The sequence below is a fragment of the Tursiops truncatus genome, chromosome 4 (genome assembly GCF_011762595.2).
Source record: "Tursiops truncatus isolate mTurTru1 chromosome 4, mTurTru1.mat.Y, whole genome shotgun sequence".
In the NCBI taxonomy this organism is placed as follows: Eukaryota; Metazoa; Chordata; class Mammalia; order Artiodactyla; family Delphinidae; genus Tursiops; species Tursiops truncatus.
This window is the reverse complement of record NC_047037.1, coordinates 30,695,916-30,718,565: the sequence shown is the minus strand read 5'-3', so window position 1 is coordinate 30,718,565 and position 22,650 is coordinate 30,695,916. Positions and strand designations below refer to the sequence as shown.

At 37.4% G+C, this 22,650-nt stretch overlaps 2 protein-coding genes across 6 annotated transcripts in view; one reads left to right on the top strand and one right to left on the bottom strand.

Annotated features, from left to right (window-relative positions):
• PPP2R3A (protein phosphatase 2 regulatory subunit B''alpha) overlaps positions 1 to 13,522 on the top strand; it is a 224,484-nt gene extending 210,962 nt beyond the window's left edge. For all 5 annotated transcript variants that reach the window (XM_019934215.3, XM_019934213.3, XM_073803800.1 and 2 more), the window contains one exon: positions 8,953 to 13,522. In XM_019934215.3, coding sequence (XP_019789774.1) covers positions 8,953 to 9,076 — 124 coding nt within the window. In that variant the 3' untranslated portion in view covers positions 9,077 to 13,522. The remainder of the gene's footprint in view (positions 1 to 8,952) is intronic.
• MSL2 (MSL complex subunit 2) overlaps positions 12,835 to 22,650 on the bottom strand; it is a 36,248-nt gene continuing 26,432 nt past the window's right edge. Inside the window, exon 2 of the mRNA XM_033855368.2 lies at positions 12,835 to 16,711. Coding sequence (XP_033711259.1) covers positions 15,120 to 16,711 — 1,592 coding nt within the window. The 3' untranslated portion in view covers positions 12,835 to 15,119. The remainder of the gene's footprint in view (positions 16,712 to 22,650) is intronic.

Below are 22,650 nucleotides of genomic sequence, written 5' to 3'. Positions count from 1 at the left end.
ATACAAAAGTCAAAACTTATTATACACTTTAAATATGAGCAATTTATTCTATGTCAAATATACCTCAATAAATAAAAGGAAAGAACTACTAATACGTGCAACAACACGGATGAATCTAAAAAATACCATTCTACATGAAAGAAGCCGGACACTAAAGACTACATATTATATGATTCCATTTATATGAAATTTCTAGAAAAGGCAAAATTATAGAGCCAGAAAACAGATCAGTGGTTGCCTAGTTCCAGGATTGAGAGTACAAAGTGAATGCAAACAAGCACAGGGAGAGGAAAGGCAGATGGAGAGATGAAAGTATTCTACAATTGAATTGTGGTGATGACTGCACAATTACTAAAACACATTGAACACTTAAGATCAGTGAATTCTATGATATGTAAATTAAACTTAAATAAAACATTTGTAAAAAGCAAGCACCCAAAAAAGTTTAGCTTATTAAATTGGCAGGAATTTTTTAAGAGATGGTATGAATTCAGTACATGTTTGCATTCCTGCTGTATACTAAGCACTACTGGATATTGGTGAACACAGACAGGATCCCTGCCTTAGCAGGGAAAAACAGGCAGGTACAATTAAAACAGTGTCTTAACTGCTCTCTCATAGAAGCAGCACATTGTAGTAACATATTGCTGGTAGAAGCAAATTGGCCCAACCTCCCTGGAAATTAATTTGACAATATGCTGTAAAAGCCTGAATTCATACCCTTTGACTCCCGATTCTAATTCTGGGTATCAATTGTAAATAATCAGAAATTTAGATAGAACTGTTCTATCCAAACAGTTGGCATTGGTCACAGGTAATTATAAAATTAAAAAATTCAAAGCAACACAAATGCACGATAGTAGAATAGTTAAGTAAGTCATGGTATCTATGTGTCATATTTTGCAGACATTTAAATTATGTGTTGCACAAAAATGTAACATGGAGAAATCAGGGTTACAAACTTGTGATATAATCTCAATATTAAAAATGTGTATCTATATAAACATGCTAAATGATAAGCCTCCAAAATATTAACAGTGGTTAACTCTGGGCTGTGGGATTGCAAGTACTTTGGTTTTTTATACTGTTCTATAATTTATAATGTTTGTATAATGAACATGTACTACTTTAATAAACAGGAAGAAGTTATTTTTCTCCTTTATCTGTTTACATAGCTGATATGTATTCACTGCAGAACAGTTAGAAATGAAGATAAAAATCTTCACCTAAAATCTACCACCCAGAGATAGCCTGACTTATCATTTGGGAGTATATCCTTCTAGACATTTCTTTGCAAATAGATAAGTAATTTGTTTTACAGAAATGGAACTTTATACTACATATTGTTTTGTAACCTGATTTAGAGGAAGGAGAAAATAGAGATAGCAGGTCTAAACACTTAGAAGTTTATTAGTCTAAAAAGGAGAGAAAATAGATGGCAACTAAAGAGAATAGGTAACTGGCTCAAGGAGAAGTTTTTCTCGAGTTGTGGTAGTGCTCAAAGAAGGTGCCAGTGTGTGTGGAGGGCAGAGAGGGGAAGCAAAGGGATACAGACAGAAATACAGGTGAGGGGTCACGAGAGGAGATGCGGAGACCAGCTGTAGTGAAATTTGACCAGTGCATATGAGAGGCTTCTGCTGGACACCCATCTTCTCATGTTGTGGGAGATAAGATAAGGCCTACACAGAGCACATGTGGGTGATGAGATCTCAAGGGGAGAGGAGAAGCCTTACAACAGCCATGGCCTGTAGGGTGAGCACTAGAATGTCAACAAAGGAAAAGAAAGGCCTCTTTATTATAGTTGTTAGTAACTGACTGACATGGTTCAAAAGCAAAGCCAGACCCAGAATTCCAAGGCTACATCACCTAGGGCTTCATCTCAAGAGGAATTACAAATAAATTAGGGTGAGTTTGCCAAACAGAAATTACCAGAATCAAATATTAGAAAGGGAGGAAGCATGGTAGTGCCATGGAAAGAGCATAAGCTTAGGAGCCAGACAGATCCGGTTCTACCTCCCACTCACCAGCTGGGCAGGTTATCTGACTCCTGAGGCTAAGTTTCAGAAGATACCAGCAACCACCTTCCAAGGTGGTTGTGAGAAACAAAGATAATACATATAAACACCTGGCACATCGTAGATACCTGACAAATAATAGCTATTACTTCTCCCTGAAGGAGAAGAGATACAATATAACATCATGGTTAAAAGCACAGAATTTGGATTTAGACAAATTTAGTTGCACAGAATTTGGATTTAGACAAATTTAGTTAACTTCAAAGCCTTGCTCTATCAATCACTAGAGCAAGCCTCAGCATCCCCTATACAATGAGGATACCACCTGCCACACCAAGCTGTTTCTGGATTAAATAAGACAATGTACATAATGTATTATGCCCTTAGGCATAGTGCCTATGTAATCAATAAACGATGGCTATTATTACTACCACTTCTGTGATCTTGGCCACATTACATAACCTCTCTGAATTATAATTTAGTCAGGTATTACATTAGCATTCCACTGTCTACCTTGTTCCCTTCATTCCCAGGGCACAGAACATGGCACACAGTTGGCAACAGTAAATATCTGTTGCATGAACAACAGGACTGTACTGAGAATTAAAGATAATGTATATAACGTATCTAACAGTGTCTGGCATATAAATCCTGGGAAAAATGGACCTATTTGTGTTTCCACTGGAACATGGGCTCCTTCAGGGCAGAGCACCTTGTTTTATTCATCTTGTAATACCAGCACCTGGCAAACTGTTAGGGATGTAGGAGATCCTCAGCAAATGTTTACTGAGTGGCACAGAAGGCAGCAGTAACCTGGCAGCCACCCTCACTACAAGGATAACTCAGGAGCCCAAACAACTTGACCCTCCAAAATCAACTTGAAATTCTCTATCTACTTTACCATCTAACATCATAGGTCACCTCTGGGCCAAGTGCCTGTACCTCCTGATTCAAGGCTCGTACTTAGGTAATGCCTTCAATAAGCAACCTAGTAATTAAAAAATAATAAGTAATCTGGTAATGACTCCATATTTTAGTGAGGTGAAAGAGGGTAAATGGTCTCCATAAGTATGAGTTTGCAAACATTGTGAAGTATCCCATCTAGCATCAAAGTAATGAACGGTCATAGGGGAAGCCAGGGTACCAGTTACATATACCTAGTCAACTAAATGACCATGACTATGTGTCACCTATATGAAGACAACAGGTTATGACACCAAACTTATAGTTAACATTCTTATGGTTTCTGCAATAAAGTTTAAAACTCCACAGAAACTGTGAAAAGCAGGCTAAAGGGTCCTCTATGTTGCTATCTTAAGAAAACGCAGCCTGTAATAATTAGAAACAAGATTCTCTGCCAATCTGACAAATACTTGATTACTTCAGATTTTTAGTTAAGAGTCTTTTACATTATCTCAAAAATACTTTCTTACCGGATATTCTGGTGTTTCACCAACAGCTTTACATTTGATTAACTTAAACACAATTTTCTTTTTCATTCTGAGAGTCATTATCTGATTAGTAGAGAAAGATAAGCTTACTGCAGAAAAATTGCAAAATATAAAGAGATTAAAATCATCCTCGGTTCAGTCATCCAGAGGTAACCATTATTTATACCTTGGTATATTTCTTTTTGATGCTTAATGTTACTAGTGTATTCAAAAACATGACTTTTAATGCTTCAGAGTATTCTCTCAAGCAATAACACATCCATTTTCCCTATCATCGGGACATTTAGATAATTTAAGAACTGTTTTCTACTGAATGTTTTTAAAGGTGGATTTCTCCTTTATACTAAATATAAACATGTACTGACTTACACCTTGTATGAGATCTACATTTACTTCATTCAGCACTGGAAAATAAGACACTGTAGGCAAAGAAGGCCCGTCAGAAACCCACTGGAGCAGTCCTCCAGGAATGTATGCTATTGAGAGTCAAGTCTGGGGTAAGGGGCTGTATGGAGCCCAGCTGTCCTGAGTGAGGTGGGAGAATTTAGCAGAAGAGCAGGGATCGTGGCGGGTGGGGTACGTGTGTGTATACATTGGGGCATGAGTTATAATCTTACAAGTCCAATAGTTCTGAGTCATTATTTTATAATCTAAAATTTATTCTAAAATTTTTATACTATCTACATCCAAAATAAATAAGAATTAATAACTGATGACTCATGACCCTAGAACTGCAAGAGATCCTCAGCCATCAAAAATGTAGTATCAGGACTTCCCTGGTGGTCCAGTGGTAAAGAATCCGCTTTCCAATGCAGGGGACGCGGGTTTGATCCCTGGTCGGGAACTAAGATCCCACATGCTGCGGGGCAACTAATCCCACGCGCCACAACTACTGAGCTCGCGTGCCTCAACAAGAGAGCCCACACGCCCTGGAGCCCACATGCCACAACTAGAGAGAGGAAACCCGGGTGCCACAACGAAGAGCCCACACCTCAATGAAAGATCCCGCACGAAGACCCCACGTGCCGCAACTAAGACCTGACGCAACCAAAAATAAAGAAAAAAATGAAGTAGGATCAACTTTCTGAGGCAGGAAAGGAGGTGGTACATATTAAGAAATTTTAACAAAAGTTGAAGCAAAAGATTTTCTATAATAGTTACTGAATGGGTCAATAAGGAAATTCTCTGAACCAAATATCTAACTTCTAAAGTATTGATATTTCAGGTAATCCATTTTATATAAATGACTTAGGTTATCTGTTCTTAAAAGTATAAAGGTAAAGTTCATCCACTCCTATTTCTAAAGTGTTATAGACTCCAATTCAGAGAACTATTTAACAGTTTATTTTATACATATAGCCAGCATATATCTTAGATTTCCTCAGATAAGCCCTGAATCAAATACTCTATCCCTTTGCCCCTGTAGTCAGAATCCCAGAAGTGGAATCAAACCACAACTCCCAGACACCACCCTGAAACTGCATACAAATTCTTTGTCAGACCACATATGTGTCAGTCATTATTTCTGCTCATTCCAGCTATTATACTTCCATCCCAGGAATCTGCAGAACTAGTCCTAATACTTTTGCCCAGAAATTGCTCATCTGAAAGGGGAAACTTACTTAGGGAAACAGATTTCTAAAGGCTATCATATTGCTAGCAAAAATATGATATTTGATATTTTGCAAATTGCAAAAGTATATGAACCATCATTTTCCCTTATGCTAACTATGAAGTTACTAGTAGTTGCTACTATGTTACTACTAAGTTAAAGAATTTGTTCTCAATTTGATATCTAGGGTTTCTTAGTGAACTGTTTGTGAACTCTATGAGTTCTGCTTTAAAGCTCTGACCACTCTACTCATTTAAAAATGGCCAATTAACAGAGAATACCTCATAAAATAATTTCATTTGAGCCCAGAGGAATCCCAGTGACCTACGAGTAAACCTGGAATTGGTCATTTAGAAGGAATCAGTAAACATTCTCTCTCCCTCAGGAATTCCTGGAGAGCAGGATAAAGATTAAGGCTCTTGCAGTTCTGACTTTAGTGACTTCAAGGTGACTTCTGCACCCTCACCATTTTACTGACTGCAGCCTTCCCCAACAACTCAACACACAGTTTTACAAAAGCATTAGGACATCATTTTTCATTCAACAGTACATTTTAAGCACCTAGCACCAGGCACTAGACTATATAGCCCAAGAAAATTAGTGAGTTATAAAATGGACACTTTACAGTTGAGTAGGGATGACATTTATTTAATTATACAGTTATGAAAGAAATAAACAGGGTAAACCGATAATGGAGAGAGGCTTGCAACTTAGGATGCTGAGGGAAGAAGAATCTCCTAGGGAGGTGATGAGAACCTAAAATTTGAGAAGGAAAGTTATGCAAAAAGCAGGGAGCAAAAATGTTCTAGGCAGAGGGAAAAATATAAGCAATGGCTCTGAGGCAGGAAACTGTGTTGAGGACATTTTAAAAGGCCAGTGTAGCTGGAGTATAGTGAGCAACAGAGGGAAATGTGGCTGGAAAGATTAGCAGGGGCCATATCATGCAGGGCCTAGGGGAGAAACTGAAAAAAGTTAAACAAGGTAGTAGTGTAACCCCACTTGCGTTTTTTGAAGATTACTCTGCTACATTGGTAGAGGGGCAATAGAGGCAGGAAGACAAATAAGGAGGCCATTACAGACATCTAAATAAGAGATGGTGGAAGCTCAGGCACTGGGAATCAAGAACCTTTTAAATGACATCTCAGATTAAAAGATGAGCACAAGTTAACCAAAGGGGGAAGGGCACTGCAGGCCACTGAAAAACAGGTATTGTACCGTGGCATTAGGTCCCAAGACCTATTCTGACACTGTAAACAGTCTGGTATGGCAAAAGCAAAGGGTATGTGATAGAAGCGAAGGCAAGAAGACCAAGTGTTAGAAAACTATTGCAATAATCCAAGCAAGAAAGTATAGCATCCTGAACTAAATCAGCGGCAATGGAGAGGAAGAAGCAGGACTGCATCCATGTGGTATTGAAAGTGGTAAGAGAGAGTGGCTGGATTTGAAGAGGGAAGGGGAAAGGCAGGAAGAGGAGCTTGGAATAACAAGGTTTATGGCTTTGAGTAGGTAGATTATGGTGCTATTTGCTAAAATAGGGAGAACCAGGGGTATGGGAAGGACGAGTCCAGGTTTGTACACGCTGCCATATGGGAAGAGCCACATAATAGACAGCTGGATATGTGGCAGTCTCCAACTTAGAAAGAGGTTGAGGCTAGACATGTACATTTAGAAACCACAGGTGAACAAGTGGTGGATAAAGCCATAGAAAGACTGATTGCACAGGGAAGTACAAAATGAGAAGAGCTTAGTCCAGAATGCTGGGATGCACTAACCGTAATGGGGCAAGAGTTAGAGCAGGGTTTCTCAACAACAGCACTGATATTTTAAGCTGGGTAATTCTGTTGTGAGGCACTTTCTGTCACACTGTAAGATGTTTAGCAGCACACCTGGACTCTACCCACTAGATGCCAATAGGACCTACCCAGTTGGGACAATCAAATATGGCTCCAGACACTGCCAAAAGCCCCCCGGAGTGGGGGGAAGCACCGCCAGCTGAGAACTACTGAGTTAGGGTAAAAGGACTCACCAGGGCACTGACAAGAGGTTCTGAATGAGCTCCCTCCAACTTAAGATTCCTCCAAAGTCTCTGTGTATATTACTGCTCTTGGTGCCTTGAAAGTACAAAAGAAATGCAGGTGACATTCTACTACATCCAACCCACAAAGCATTGGAATACTTTTAGGTACTAGATTGGATCAAATCCATTGCTGGAAATCCCATTTCTGTATGAGGCTACAGTGGGGGAAAAATACATACTCTTTTGTAAAAGATTTTTTATTCACAAATTACAAAAAAAAATTGTGACCCTGCCCCCCAGTATAGGATGAGGTGTCACCATCCTGCTTCAGTAAGCCCCAGCACTTCTCCATCACGAGAATAATATGTGATATTTTCCAAGAGTTTATGATGTGTAGGCCCTCTCACCTAATCTCTCTTCAACCCTTATAAGGGGTAGGAACTGCTATTAGTCGAGGAGGCTGATGCAGGGGGGTTAAGTTACATGCCCAAAGTCATATTAAGTGACCTGAGATTAGAACTCAACTTCCAAAGTCCATGCTCTAAGGCTAAACCACTTAGCCACTATTCCAGATGACCTCCATTAGGCTACAAGCTTTGTGAGGAAGGGGCTGGTCGGTCTTTTTCACCATTGTATCCCTAGCATTTGGCTCATGCTTAGCAACAGGAGCTCAAATAGTTACTGTGAATGAGTCTCAGTTCAGACTTCACTCTTTAATTCATTCCCAGATCTGCATTGAGAGCTCACAGACAGCAAGTTAGGTTACCAAAAGGAAGAAAATGCCTTCCATTCTGACAGGAAATAAGCAGCCAGTGTCTGACACTGCATTTCTAGAATTAACTTTCCTTTGAGAGTTTTTCCGCCCAGAAATGAAGCCTCTACCATCAACCCTGCTTCAGTTGCATTAAAGCAAACTTACTCTCCTTATTGCCTCCTTATTCAACATACACCATAACTGGCGTATAACTATTGAGGCCTCAAGGAGATGGGGGAGGAGTAGAAACAGAAATTAAGTATGGAATATTTTTGCAAAATGACAGTTAAGTTAATTTCTGACAGGATCATAAATGGTACTCAGGGCAACGTTTTCCAAACATCAGATAAGCTTTTTAATAAAAATGTAATATTCTCTACTCTCTATGAATAGGTGCCACCTACTAGGTATTCCTGCCTCAGCATATTTTTCATCACCAGGCAGTCTTGGAACCTTTTTTAATAAAAGGACTATATATCCAGAAATTTCTGCACAGATGAAGCAGCCATCATTCTGAGATAAAATATTTTGTCATCCCTACCTGGAATAGCCAGGAGGGGTGGCCTGGAGGATATGGAACTCAGGAAATACAAGTAACCTCTAAAGAGGGAATATGCTGTGGAGTTCTGCAAAGAATGGAGGGAAACCCATGAGTGGACTTTAATCTGCTCTATGTACACACAGATATACATCTTCAACGTACTTCTTGGAAGCCATGGAAGCTATAAAACTGTTTGAGAGAAAGTTCCCCACTCCGCATGGAAGCCACTTCAATGAAAGCATTCATGTAAAATTCATACTTTCCAGACCTCATACCCTCCCTAACCTAGCTTCATCCATAATGCTCTCATTCCCATCAAAGCCTCTAGGGAAGGCTTGATTCAGCCCGTTTTCAACATAAGTAACAGGGAAGGGAGAAGAATGTGTTTTCTGTTCCAGAGCACTGTCCCCTCCAGGGTGGCTCAGTTGTTCACAGCTACCATTTAGCAACTCAGGGTATTTCTGCTAGCTGGTCTTGTCTCTAGTTTGCTATACTGACTTCTACCCAAACATTAAAACTTTCTTTTAAAAAAATCAGTAACTCACTTTTGCTGTTCTTTCAGCTCCTTTGAAGATTATGAAACAGAGGAACCTGCCTCTCCCTCTGAAATTGGAAACAAAGGCAAAATAGTGACCTCAAGCCTTTCAGAGAAATGTGGAAAGCTTCAGTCGGTGGATGAAGAATAGCTGCCAATGTCTACATGAAAGGGAGATATGTATTTTAAATGTTTTTTTCTTGTGAAGAGATGCTGTAGTTTGCATATTGCTTTTTAAAGGCTTTCATTTCTGCAAGTGCGTTATCTGCAGCACTAGGAATTTTTTTTAACGTTTTTGAGCAATAGCTCTGGATACACATACCCAGTTTGGGAGACTCCTCCAATTTGCCTCAAACCTCTTACAGAGCTTTTCCTCAGAAGCAAGTAAGATATACATCACCTTCCAACGTCTGTGAATCAGCACTCTTCACCCCTGAATGTACCAAGGATCTCTTGGGGACAGTGCCAAGCACAGTTCTCTGCACAAAAGCAGGAGTTGCCTCTGTTGTCCAGCATCCCTGAGGCCCATCAGGGCTCCTATGGAGCCCAGAAGAAGCCTTCACTTGCAGAAAACTTGAGTCAAAAAATTCTGGAACTTGAAAAAGCAGTCAGGGCCTCCAGAACTGAATTAGCCCTGGTCATAAAAGCACTGCCAAAACATCTCAGAGACTTCTTTTAATTGTATGTGTACTGGAGTTCAAAGATCTTGAACTTAATCTAATTTCACAATGACCTGCCAAACTGCTAGTCACTTTACATCCTCAGGTATTGTAACCACTGGGCCTTCCAACCTTGCTGGCAAGCTCTAAATAATCCCTCCCCATCCTGACTGTGGATCTTATATAAAATCTGAAGAAAAACTTGTTAACTGAAGACACGTACAGAATATGACTCACACTTGGGGGGGGGGGGGGAAGTTTCCTTTTAACTCATCTAACATTTGTAGAGAATTATTGAGTGATTAATCTAAAAATTAGTTGATGTCCCATCTATACTTCATATCAGAAGACCTACTTGAAGACTTAAATAATTATATATGAAAATTCTTACTAGACATATTCATCACTAAATATTAGACTAGGCCAACAGTAAAGGCCTCAATCTAAACATTATTCCTTAACTTCATGTTGAAAAGAAACTATTTCAAATATTGCATCCACTTCAGTATTTATCACAAAAATGGAAGAAAACAGTGATGCCACCCATAAAGGAAAGCAACTTCATGTTTACTATAGTGGTAGATGTGGTCAACACAGAATACATTTTTCAGCAAGCCACAATGCAGCCAAGCCCCGCAATACTGTTGAAGATAAAATTGAAAATAAACTATTAAAAAGGATGGAAATTTGACACTATAAAAGAAACCCCCAAGAAACTTTTTAATATCCACTTCTGTCAAAGTCATCAAGTTTTCTCCTGGATTTTTTGTTTTAACCTCAAGTCCTAAATGTCAGAGTAGCTTCCTTTGCACCCCACATTGGTTCCCTTGCTGGTGTGATGGCCAGACTTTGAAACAATCAAACCTTGGGCTGTGGTAGGCAAAAAGTGGAGAAAAGGAGAATTTAGGAAATGCACCATCAACTAGTATAGTTATTAATAGAGTTAGCAATCCTTCCTGTCAGTATCCTCCCAGTTTCCTGTTATTTTACCTTCATGATCAGAACTGACCTTCCATTTAACTATTACAGAAAGTATTAAAAGTTAGTTTCTAACAGTTCACAAAGAAGAAATAAAAGCTTAAAAGTGACTAAATTTTTTGGAAACACTACAAAAAATAATCTAAACACACTGGTAAATTATTAGGATTAAAAGTGTTTATGTGGTACATGAAATTTACCGTCTATCCCATCCAACCTTTACCAGGGAACAAAAGCAACTTTACATTTTCAGATAAAAATGCTAAAAAGGTAAATTTTGTTAGAAGCCAGATATGGTTTAAAGGTTTTATTAGCCATAATGATCTAAACTATTTCTAAGACTCAGCAAAAATTCAGTTTTCCAATATACATTTGATTTTGGTTTTTTTACTACATAGCTGTACTTGACCTTGTTTCTACTTACTGAAGTCCTCTTTCACTTTGGTCAATAACTGGTTTCAAAAGAAGTCTACAGTTACTATAAAAGTACAGCTAACAATATCATTCCACTTAAGATAGTGCTTTTAATTTAGGTTACCCAAAGTATCACATTTTCAGACATAAGAATGTGTTTCACTGTACTCCCTTCTTAGTATTGAATGTAAGAAATGTGAATTCTGAGGAACTAAGATGATAGTATATATTTGACTTTCTGGTAAAGATCATGCAGAATATAATCATTACTGCCCAACTGGACATTTCAAGTTATTACAATATCCAAGACTCTTGATGATAAAAGTTAAATTGAGGGTATGATCTTAATGCTAGTCAATGAAAAATGAGTTTCATAGCATAACATTGCCAAGGTAATCAAACTAATGAAATTCTGTATATTTTCCCTGCATCTTATCTATGTCATTGTGTACTGTTCAAAGTGTTTATAAAACTCTAGATTGATCAAATGAGAGAAGTCATTTGCTCAACTTTTGGAAATGTTATGGTGTGTTTGGGTGGAGAAGCCTGCATGATTTAACTTTTGTTTTTGTTTTTCCCTTTTTGCAAAACTAAATAAAAAGTTGTCAAATATGAACTAAGATAATCACTACACACTTTTGGTTTTAATCACACTTGCAATTCATTTTTATGTTTGAAAGAGTAGCATTAGAAACAAACTTGAGTTTCAAAGAGAATAACTCTTTGAACCCCTGGGAAAACTTTATAAAGAAAGATCTGGGGGCTTCCCTGGTGGCGCAGTGGTTGAGAGTCTGCCTGCCAATGCAGGGGACACAGGTTCGAGCCCTGGTTTGGGAGGATCCCACATGCCGCGGTGCGGCTGGGCCCGTGAGCCACAATTACTGAGCCTGCGTGTCTGGAGCCTGTGCTCCGCAACGGGAGAGGCCGCGATAGTGAGAGGCCTGCGCACCGTGATGAAGAATGGCCCCCACTTGCCACAACTAGAGAAGGCCCTCGCGCAGAAACGAAGACCCAACACAGCTATAAATAAATAAAATTTAAAAAAAAAATTCACTTTAAGAAAGATCTGGAAGGATAACACCTCATAATGAAAAGTGATTTCCTCTGGGGATAGGAATTTGGGTTTGGAAGTGAGAAGTTCACAGGGATCAAAGGAGACTTTAAGCCTTATATATAGTATATTCTTTTAAAAGAATGTGTAATTGTTATTTGGATACCTAAAACTTAATTTTTTAAAAATAAGGGAGAAAAATTAAAGTACCATCCACACATTAGATTCCCATTCTATACTTTGAACTTAGTATTTTCTAAAGCATTTTATATTTGTTGCCTATGATACGGGAAAAGAAATTTTACTTTTCATCGGTTGTTAAACTTTTACTTTTCTTCAGCGAGGTCACCAACGAGTTATTTTAAGAAAACTAAGAACACAGTGAAGGAATTCTTTATCCTAGAACTGTATTACATCTCTGCTTAGAGATGTAGACCTATGGAAACTAATCAAAAAGATTAGCTCTAAAACTGTCAGCTTTAAAACTTCTGTCACCTAAGGTGAAAGATCATTGGATCATTTATGGTAATTACAAGGACTCAAAAGAACAAGTGAAGATGAGTCATATTAAATGCTGTTATTGTTTTGGTGGTTTTAAATCCTGTTGAAGTAAATCCAGTTACTTCAGTAATAATTTCTCAATCATCCCTTGTTAGCCATTGGTCAGCATTCCTAAAATAACTCACGGTATAAAGAAAAACAACGCAAAAATCAAGGCACTGTAATTAATACTCTTCCCCAAATGCATATAATACAGGCCATTCAGAGCGTGCTATCCCAAACTCCTCAGTATTCTACAACATAGAATTACAAAACTAACATTTATTGATAGATTTAAGGTGTAATACAGGTTTCCAAAAGTGTGGCAGTGAGAATACCAGCATAAAAAAGAGAAACTTGTGCTAAAAAAAACCTGAATTCATCATTGGCAATATTACATAACAATCAAGGCCCTCACATACTAATGATTTTCACTTTATCTATATTGCCAACCTCCCATGCATCAAAAAACACAAAACTAAGATTATCAAACTTGGGAATCAATAAAGTACTCAAGGAATTTTAAAATCATAATATTAGGAAAATTTGGGAGATTTGCAAAATTTATCCTAATCATCCATGTGTACAATCTCATTTCTAGTCATTTTTGCAGTGATCATTAGTGAATAAAGAACAGATTTACAAGTTTATATAGCAGGGCATCTGCGTCCAACACAAAATTGTTACAAACTTTAGGCAAATACATGTTTCATAAGACACTGCTAACACTTAGAGGAATTAAATAAAATTCCGAAACTTGGAAAGCAAATAAAGACAAGACAACTAAGAAGCATTTTCCACCATTTACTCTTGTTATCAAAAATAGTTCAACTCTTCTCGCAAAACAAAAACAAAATAGTACATACTGGACACATACATCACATTTTTCTTCCTATGGCTTTAGCCCACCCCCACCCACCAAAAGAGACAAAAAAAAAAAAAAAAAACCCAACAACAACAACAAAAACAACTCTACCTGACCACATTCACAGAAAATGACACCAGGATACACTACAAAACAGAAGGTGTCATCTGCTCTGTGTCCAAAGGTTTCTTCTCCATGTCTTGTACTAGGTGAGTAACCATCATTGAACATGCTGTGTGCCAAATCAAAACATAACTTCAACATATGTCAGATCTCAGGAGAGGTGGTGAACGTAGTAGAAACTGAAAATTTTCCAGCAGTATTTTTCTTTAAATAAGCACTGTCAAAGCAGCAACTCTTCTTTTAAATCATAAGGTCATTTCTTTACAACCTAGTCAGTCCTTGTTTTATTTGGGCTGTGCTCTTTCAAGCAACTGACTAGATTTCCCTTCAACAGAATGTTGTGACTCACTTATCTCCCCCATAAAAATTACAGGGAAGAAGTGCATTTAAACTGAAACATAGTTTGTGCTTTACATGCAAAAGAGTATTCTAAAGAATATCCTCCCAGCTTCAAACCCAACTAAACGCACAGGCTTCATAAAAAGGCATTTTTATTAGGCCTCTATAAAGAAGTCTCCACAATGAATAGCACCCTAAAAAAAAAAAAAAAAAAAGGAAAGAAAGAAAAAAGCATATTCAAAATAAAGTCTGTGGCAAACAGAGGAAACGAAAATCACTTTGAAGTGGCCAATGGCAATAGGTATAATGCATAAATCTGAGTAACTTTTGGAGCATTATTCTAAAATTATTTTAAATAAATCCCAATTTCTAAATAAAACATTTAAATAATTTTTTAAAAATTTCTGTCACATACCATAGTCTAAATTCAATTACCTTCAGAATAGAACTGTTCTTCTCCACTTCATTTATCTTATTAGAACATTGCTCAAAGTGAAGGATTTTTTTCCCTAGAAATGAGTCAGACTTAACTAAAAATGGGGATCAACTCAGAAGAGTTTTGTGGCATAAACAGCTAAAAACATCTGCAGTCTGACAGAATTTCAGTTTGTTCACTTTTAAAAGATTTCTTCAACATTCTAATGAGGGGCAATTTTTCTTTCATAATACTGCTGATTTAAGAACTGCTACATACACCAGTAGCCAATTTTCATGATTAGAAATGGTATTATGTCAGCACAAAGGTTGAGCTGGACACATCAGCTTTTCAACAGGAGAAACATCAATGGCATCTGAAGGTAGCACTGAGTCTCCTGAACAAACTAATGGTTACTTTTTCACAAAATATGAGCACAATCTTTATGGACTGACTAGATACCACTTCCTTACATTTAATCATAAACTTTGATTATGCACAAAGCATGACCAGAAACAGTGAGGTTAATGTTATTTTCCTTGCCAAAGTTCGTTTTGTATAAATCAGTTGCATCAGCATTTGTTCTCAAACTATGAGGTTCTGTAAGAACTAAGGACATATAGTTGTAGGGTTACTCCTCCATTATCTGCAAACTATTTCCCCGACACTAACACATATAACTTAGCAATGAAAACACTTGATACAAGTGATCTATATGCAGGAGCTCCGGCAAGTTAAACCAACAAAACCATAGCTGCCGTAAAACTGTAGCTATTTCCCTACCAGAGGTAGGTTTAAAGACCCACTGATTTAACAGTCGAATCTCATGTCTATAGCTTCATCCAAACTTTTATCATCATGTGTACTGGCAGCTAAAAACGTTGTTACTGGGGACCCTGTGACATTAATTACACTGGTGCTGGTACTAGCATTGCGCACAGCAATGCTAGTCACGTTAATGCCCAAAGTGAGCCTGGTCTGCTCCAAGGCCTTTTCTGGCACAGCAAATGCCTCCAGCTTCTTCTCCCCATTGGCCATATAGGAGTTTTGGCAGCCACGACATATACAATCTAAGCAGGCTTTGCGGTTAGAGTAGCAAGGGCAGCGTTGGCCGCGGCATGTAAGAACACTTGGATTTTGAGTAGCACGCCCACATTTACACCCTTTCTTTTCCTGGGGTTTTTTATACACAGTCTTGGTAGGACTTCCTGGCATAAAATGATGACTAGGAATCTTTTCCTTTACTGTTTTGTCTTTTTTAAGAATACCTGGCTTGGTTTTAGAGTGAGATTTCTTGGATCCATGTTCATGACTCTTTTTCATGCTTTTAGCAGATAAAAGTACAGTTTTGCTGATTTTGGGTGTTGTGCCTCCATTGGGAACAGTTGCTATAGGTTGAAGAGAAATTTTGCTCTCCCGTTTCACTGTCACAGGAGCAGATGCCCCCAGTGTTGGGCCTCGGATAATGGTAGAAATTGGAAGTGGCTGAACTTTCTCACTGTCGCTTTCTGATCTGGATCGTTTTCTATTCAATTTTGCTACCTTCGGAGTTGCTGCTGTACATGATAACCCATGAAGTGCAGGACTGGTGGACATAAAAACATTATGGCTAAGAGACTGGGAAGAAAGCTGCAGAAAAGGTCCATTGGATACAGTGGCTTCCAAATTGGGCTGCAAATTAGGGCAACAGACTTCTGTGTTTGAAACAGTTTCTAAGCTGCGGAGTACTTCCTCAACACTCAGTAACAAAGAGTCACCAGGTTTTATATCTTCACTGAAACTGCAAATATCAATGCCTGTGGAGCATAAGTCAGTGGCTACCGTGTCACAGACAGGTGGCAAACTGTCAGACAGATCCTCAGTTTTTATGTCAACAGTGTTACATACATCAATTGTATTTGAATGTTCAGGTGAAGGAATATTTATACCAAATCTATCTATTGAAAGCCCATTATAAGTAGGCAAACCATTGATAACAGAACTGCCAATAGCAATGCTGAGGGTGCTTTCAGATACTGGAGATAAACTAGCTTGAGGATCAGTTGTGGGTTCTGAGGTCGAAGGTAAAGGGGAATGTGTCAAACACAAAGTAAAGGATGAATCTGAGGGTTTTTCCGTCTCCTCACAAAACAATGATCCATCATTAAGCAAAGCCAAAATATCAGAAGAACAGTCGACTGCTTCTATTATATCCCGTGCCAATGTAGTCTGTGTTATATATTCACAGAGTTTTTTGTAGCAGTTCACTAGGATGCTTAACTGCTTGTTTTCCTCAAACTGCTCATAGTCTTTGCACCAGCTACATGAAGGCTTCATCATCATTTTCTTGCCTTTACAACTTTTGCAGACATAGTGTTGGCAGGTGGAGTTGGTGGGTGCAATAGGATCTTGTAGCAAATGTCCTAAGAAGGAAAAAGGAGGAAAGCAAAGATTTTAGTAAAATAAATTTATAATTTCATATACTGAAGTTGAGATTATAAGTAATCTATTAAAGTTAAGATGGATTAAACTCACCAGACCAGATAACAAAACATGTAACTTACAGGAAACAGAAAAATACTCAATAGCTCACTTCACTTCCATGCCATATTCCCCATTCCTTTATCTCAAACAGAATCTTCCTCAGTCTGCATTTCTCCCCCAAATCAGTATGTTCTGGTCCACTTTCTTATTCTCTTCTCCAAAGGCTAGAAAGAGGTGGTGATCAGTCACTAAAAGCACAAACTAGGCTTAAAACTCTTGGGACCTCAACCTAACCCAACTGTTGGTAATGCCACAACATACTGAGCACAGTCATACTGTTTATTTTGTGTTAGACATGGGAAAAAGATAAGAGCAAGAGAGAGTTAGTCCCTGTCCCCATTAAACATCCTTTGAGGGCATTAATCATTCAGTACAATGGCATCTTCACAGAAAAAAGTACAATTTCAAACCATTTCATTGTATATACCAGTCATAAACTAAGAGAAGACCAAAATATAGTTATGATGGAAAAGAACTATATTCATTTATTAAAAAACAGAGTATAATACTGGGCTCAAAGTCTTCTGACAGAATACACAATGACCGTGGTCATGAACCACAAGTATCCAAAGTATAGCAATATAGTATAAAAGTGAAAGTGATCCCCCAACTTGATATAACTCCTAAACTATAAATGATCTATACATATGAATTAAAAAGGAGAAAACAACTAGCTCCCCAAAGAAGCAACTGCTCATTGGTTCCCAATTCAGGACAAATAGTAATTAACTCAAAGCAGCACCTGTTTTCTTATATACATTACATAATTTAAGACTGGGACAGAAAGTACTTCTGGTTATAGCTAGTGAAATCAGCAAACCCTCTCCCTTAAAAGCAACTATAAACCTGAAAATTTTTGACGAAGAGTCGTTTTCACAGCCAAAGACATAAAACCATGTGAGAAGCATTTATGTTTGAAAAACTGATTTCAGGTAAGGACAGTGGGAATCTGTGGTGTTCTGTTCCGGGGCTACCCAGGTTCTACCCTACCACCCAGCTCTATCAGTGTTACCCTGTGAGAACCGGAAGCTGCTGTGATGGAAGGGGACTCATTCCACTTAGTACAGAAGACAATACATAAACATGGAGGCATTATCACTGGAAGTGACTTGTCAGAAGCTGGCCAGTTGGGGAGGACAAACGGCTCAGCTCTTACTAGCCTGAGGTTACACAAGCTCAGGTTAGACAGAGAGGCCTCACACAAGATGGCAATTTTCCCCTAAGTTGATCTATAAATTCAATATAATCCCTTTGAGAATCCCACGTGGCTTTTTCTTTTTTAAGAAATTAACAGAATGATTCCAAAATTCATATGGAATCACAGAGGACCTGGGACAGCCAAAACAATGTTGAAAAAGAACAAAAAAGTTGGAGGACTTACACTACTAACTTTACAATCTTCCATAACCATAGTAATCAAGACAGTATGGTAATAGCAAAAGGACAGGTACATAAATCAATGGATCAGAATAGAGAGTCCAGAAAGAAATTTACATTTATGGTCAACTGATCTATTTGACAAGATTGTCCAAATAATTCAACAGGGGAAAAGAGTATTTTCAACACACTGTGTGAGACACTTTGATATCCCAATGCCAAAAAATAAACATATACAATATACACAAATAGTAACTCAAAGTAGATCATACACATACAAATCTAAGAGCTAAAATTCAGAAGCAAAGCAAAATGCAGGAAAAAACCATGACTTTGGGCTGGGCAGTATTAGATGCATCATCAAATGCACAAAAGGGGAAGAAAATTGTAAAATGGATATTCACAAAATAAAAAACTTGTGCTTCAAAAGTCACCATTAAGAAAATGAGAAGATAATCCATGGACTGAGAAAAAATATTTGCAAACTGTATATCTGATAAAGGGCTTACAACATGATACATTAAAAACACTTTATGCAAATCAATAAAAAGACAACTCAATTTAAAAATTGAACAAAAGATTTGAATAAACATTCCACCAAAGAAAATATATAATAAGCACATGAAAATATGCCAGTATAATTAGTTATTAAGGAAAGTGAAACTATGGCATACTGCTACACACCTACTAGTACGGATAAACTCAAAATGAGGGATAATACCAAGAGTTGGCAAAAATGTGGAGAAATCAGAACCCTTCTATATTACTGGTGGGAACAGAAAATGGAAAATCACACTGGGAAACAGTTTGGTAGTTTCTTTGAAAGTTAAACAGGGCTTCCCTGGTGGCGCAGTGGTTAAGAATACGCCTACCAATGCAGGGGACACTGGTTTGAGCCCTGGTCCGGGAAGATCCCACGTGCCGCAGAGCAACTAAGCCCGTGAGCCATAACTACTGAGCCTGGGTGCCACAACTACTGAAGCCTGCGTGCCTAGAGCCCGTGCTCCACAACAAGAGAAGCCACCGCAATGAGAAGCCCATGCATCGCAACAAAGAGTAGCCCCCGCTCGCCACAACCAGAGAAAGCCCACGCACAGCAACAAAGACGCAATGCAGCCAAAAATAAATAAATTTATTTTTTTTAAAAGTTAAACATTTACCATACAAACCAGCAACTCTACTCCTAGGAGCCTATTTGAAGACAAATGAAAATATACATCCATATAAAGAGATGTTTGTGAATATGCATAGCAGCATTACTCAGACAAAAACAATCCAAATGTCCATCAACTAGTGAATAAACAAAATGTAGTATATTCATACAAAAGAATACTGCTCAGCAATTAAAAGAACTATTGGTACAAGCCAAATCATGATGAAGTGCAGAAACACTGTGTTAAGTGAAAAGCCAGATGCAAAAGAGTACATTATTGTATTATCCCATTTATATAAAATGTCTAAAAATGACAGAAAAGCAGAAATAGTGATTGCCTAGGTCTGGGGGCAGGAGCATGGGTTAATTGTAAATGGGCACAATGGAACTTTTGGGGGTGATTAAAATGTTCTAACATCATATCGTGCTGATGCTTGTACAACTCTAAAAATAAACAAATAAAAACGCCTTAAGACAAGGCCCCAGTAGTTACAGAGTCCAACCTTCTTTCTACCCAATACAGGAATCCCTTAAAGTACCCTTGACTTAATCTAAGGAAGGCTGTAGGGGATATTAATACATACAGAGAGATGTGTACACGCTTAAAAGGATAAACCGTAAGGTTAAAAAGAAATACGTTATCTACTGGGAAGGAGAGATTGAACAAAGTGAAAAGGGACAGCATTTCACTATTCTAGGTTTAATCTGTTTGGTAGCATTTAACTTTTAAACCATGTAAATATTTTACATAATTATATAACAAAACTAAAAAATTTAAAGGAAATTCCTACAGATCAAAAGTAAAATGTACCAAAACTGTAATTTCTTATCAAATTGATGGTATAACTATTCAGTTAACTACTTCAAATGACTTTAAAACAGAAAATTGACTCTAACGTTACATCCTTGTTTTGTTTTCAGAAATTACATTTATTGGTGGTAGTGTTGATAGTTATTATAAAGTGTTAGTGTCTAATTGTAGGATAAAGTAAATGCTGATGTCCTTGAGAATCTAGATATTTTTTTTAGTAGGAGGAAGGAAGTCATAAGATGTGAAAAGTAAAAAATCCTGTAGTCCTGAATTTCAATTGGATTTATCAGTATGAACTCATGTTTTCATCTTAAAAGTACATATTATACACTGAAAAGGCGTGGCAACAGTGGCAATGAACTCAGATAACCATGTTGAAAAACAATTTCTTACTCAAAGGAATCAGAGCTTCTTGGACAAATGGCTGATTCTAGATCTGTGGCATAAGTTAGACGAGATGAGTTTTGATTACCTTCTTATGCCGGAAAGCAAGGAAACTATCAAAGATCCGGATAACATTAAAGGGACTCAGGAGCAAACCTCAGAGGTTTCCAGTGACCAAAGATGAGAAAATCTGAGCATGCATAAATGCAATGGAATATAAAGCACACCTAAAATGTTCAAATCTCTAGAGTTCATTTAAAAAAAGGGAAAAAAATCAGACGCTAGTGAACCAGCTCATTAGTTTGAAAACTGGTAAATAAAGAGCAAGAAGCAAGTATTTATTCTGATTTACCTTACCTATATATAAGCTAAACCACCAAATAACCAAATCACAGATGAGAAGTTTCTCTTTATGGGAATAATGTAACTAATAAATGAAGAATGACATAATTTGAATGTCATCATTTTATAAGCCCTAATGATTTGCAAACTGTACAAGCTAAGTGATAAGTAAGGATTACCTCTTCTGGCCTTCATTCCATCACTGATTTTCTTTTCACCAGTCATGTCAATCAAAACCTCCCGGGAGGTACCAAACATCTTTAAAGGACTTACACCCTCCACATCTGTGTATTCTTCTACGAGATTTTAGGAGACTATGCCTAATACTAAGAACTGAAAATAGGTTAGAAAACACAAAAATTATCACTTATTGATTCATAATTCCACCACCAATGAGTTCCTAAGAACTTCCACTATGTGGTCTCATATTACCTACTGGATTGCCCAACCATTCCTCAACACAAATATTTGAAATTTTAATCTATCATTAAAGATGCCTATAGGCAAACTTGTTTTATGTACTCAGCTAAGTATCCTAACCCTCAAAAGCATCCCAGAGGGTTCTCTTTACACCTCACAACAAAGGCAGCTCCAGTGATACAGGAACAAAGAAGTTCAGAGGCTTCTTAGAGCTGGGGTAAGTGTTAGCCATATACTTACTACATGTCCCTAAGGAAACTCCTCCCTGCAAAACTAAGAAATGTCAGATAACACTTTTAAAATTGTAAATATACATCTTATACTAGAAAGTAAAATGGATGGGCAATCTTAGTCAAGCGGAAGTGCATCACTTACTGGCAGACTGTACTATAAAAACTGGGTAGTATTTGGGGAAAGGTTTAATTTGCTTTAGCTTACATCATGTTCGCTATAGTTTCACACTCAAGTACAAAAAGACTTGCTCAAAACACATCTTCAGACCTTAAAAATTTATAGTTCATGACAAAAAGTTTTCCCACTGCACTGCCTTGAATTCTTAATCTGCAATATATCACAGGAATTATCTTCCTTTACATAATATCAATACAAGTTGTCTTCTAACTAAATGAATTTGATATTATGTGCCCTGTTTAAATAATACTAAATGATGCTATACTGACCCTAAAAATACTAAAGACTAAATTTCATTTTTACTCTTCACTTTAATAGAAGTTACTAATTCCTTTTTTATTCTCCCTCTCCTTCACTTTTCCCATCCCCAAATCACCCAATTATAATTTGAGACTAAAATTTCATTTTAGATTACCACAACAGTCATTCTGGGAATTTCTGGGAATACATAAATATTGGCAAGAAATTTGCTAAGATATTTAATATCAGATTTTTTTAATGCTCTTAGCCTGGTGAAACTTTTTATTATAGTAGTTCCATAAAGTCAGAAAGTAGTATAATTAATCTTCATATACCTATGTATACCAGATTCAATAATTATCTAGATTATGCCACATTTGCTTCATCTACCCATCTTTTGTTCTTAAGTATTTCAAAGCAAATCCCAGCAAACCTCTAAATACATCAGTATATATCACTACAAAGTACATTTTCTTATGTAATCGCAATGCCATTATCACACCTAACAAAATCAATTATTTAAATAAATTTTAAACCAAATTTAGGTTTAACTTAAGGGAAAAAAATCTTAAAGCCCTAGAAAAGGGCTTTAATTCTGACATAAAAAAAAAAACCATTTCAAAAGTTATGTTCTTCTCAGTAAACATACTTTTTAGCCATAAAACGTTCCTTCTATTAAA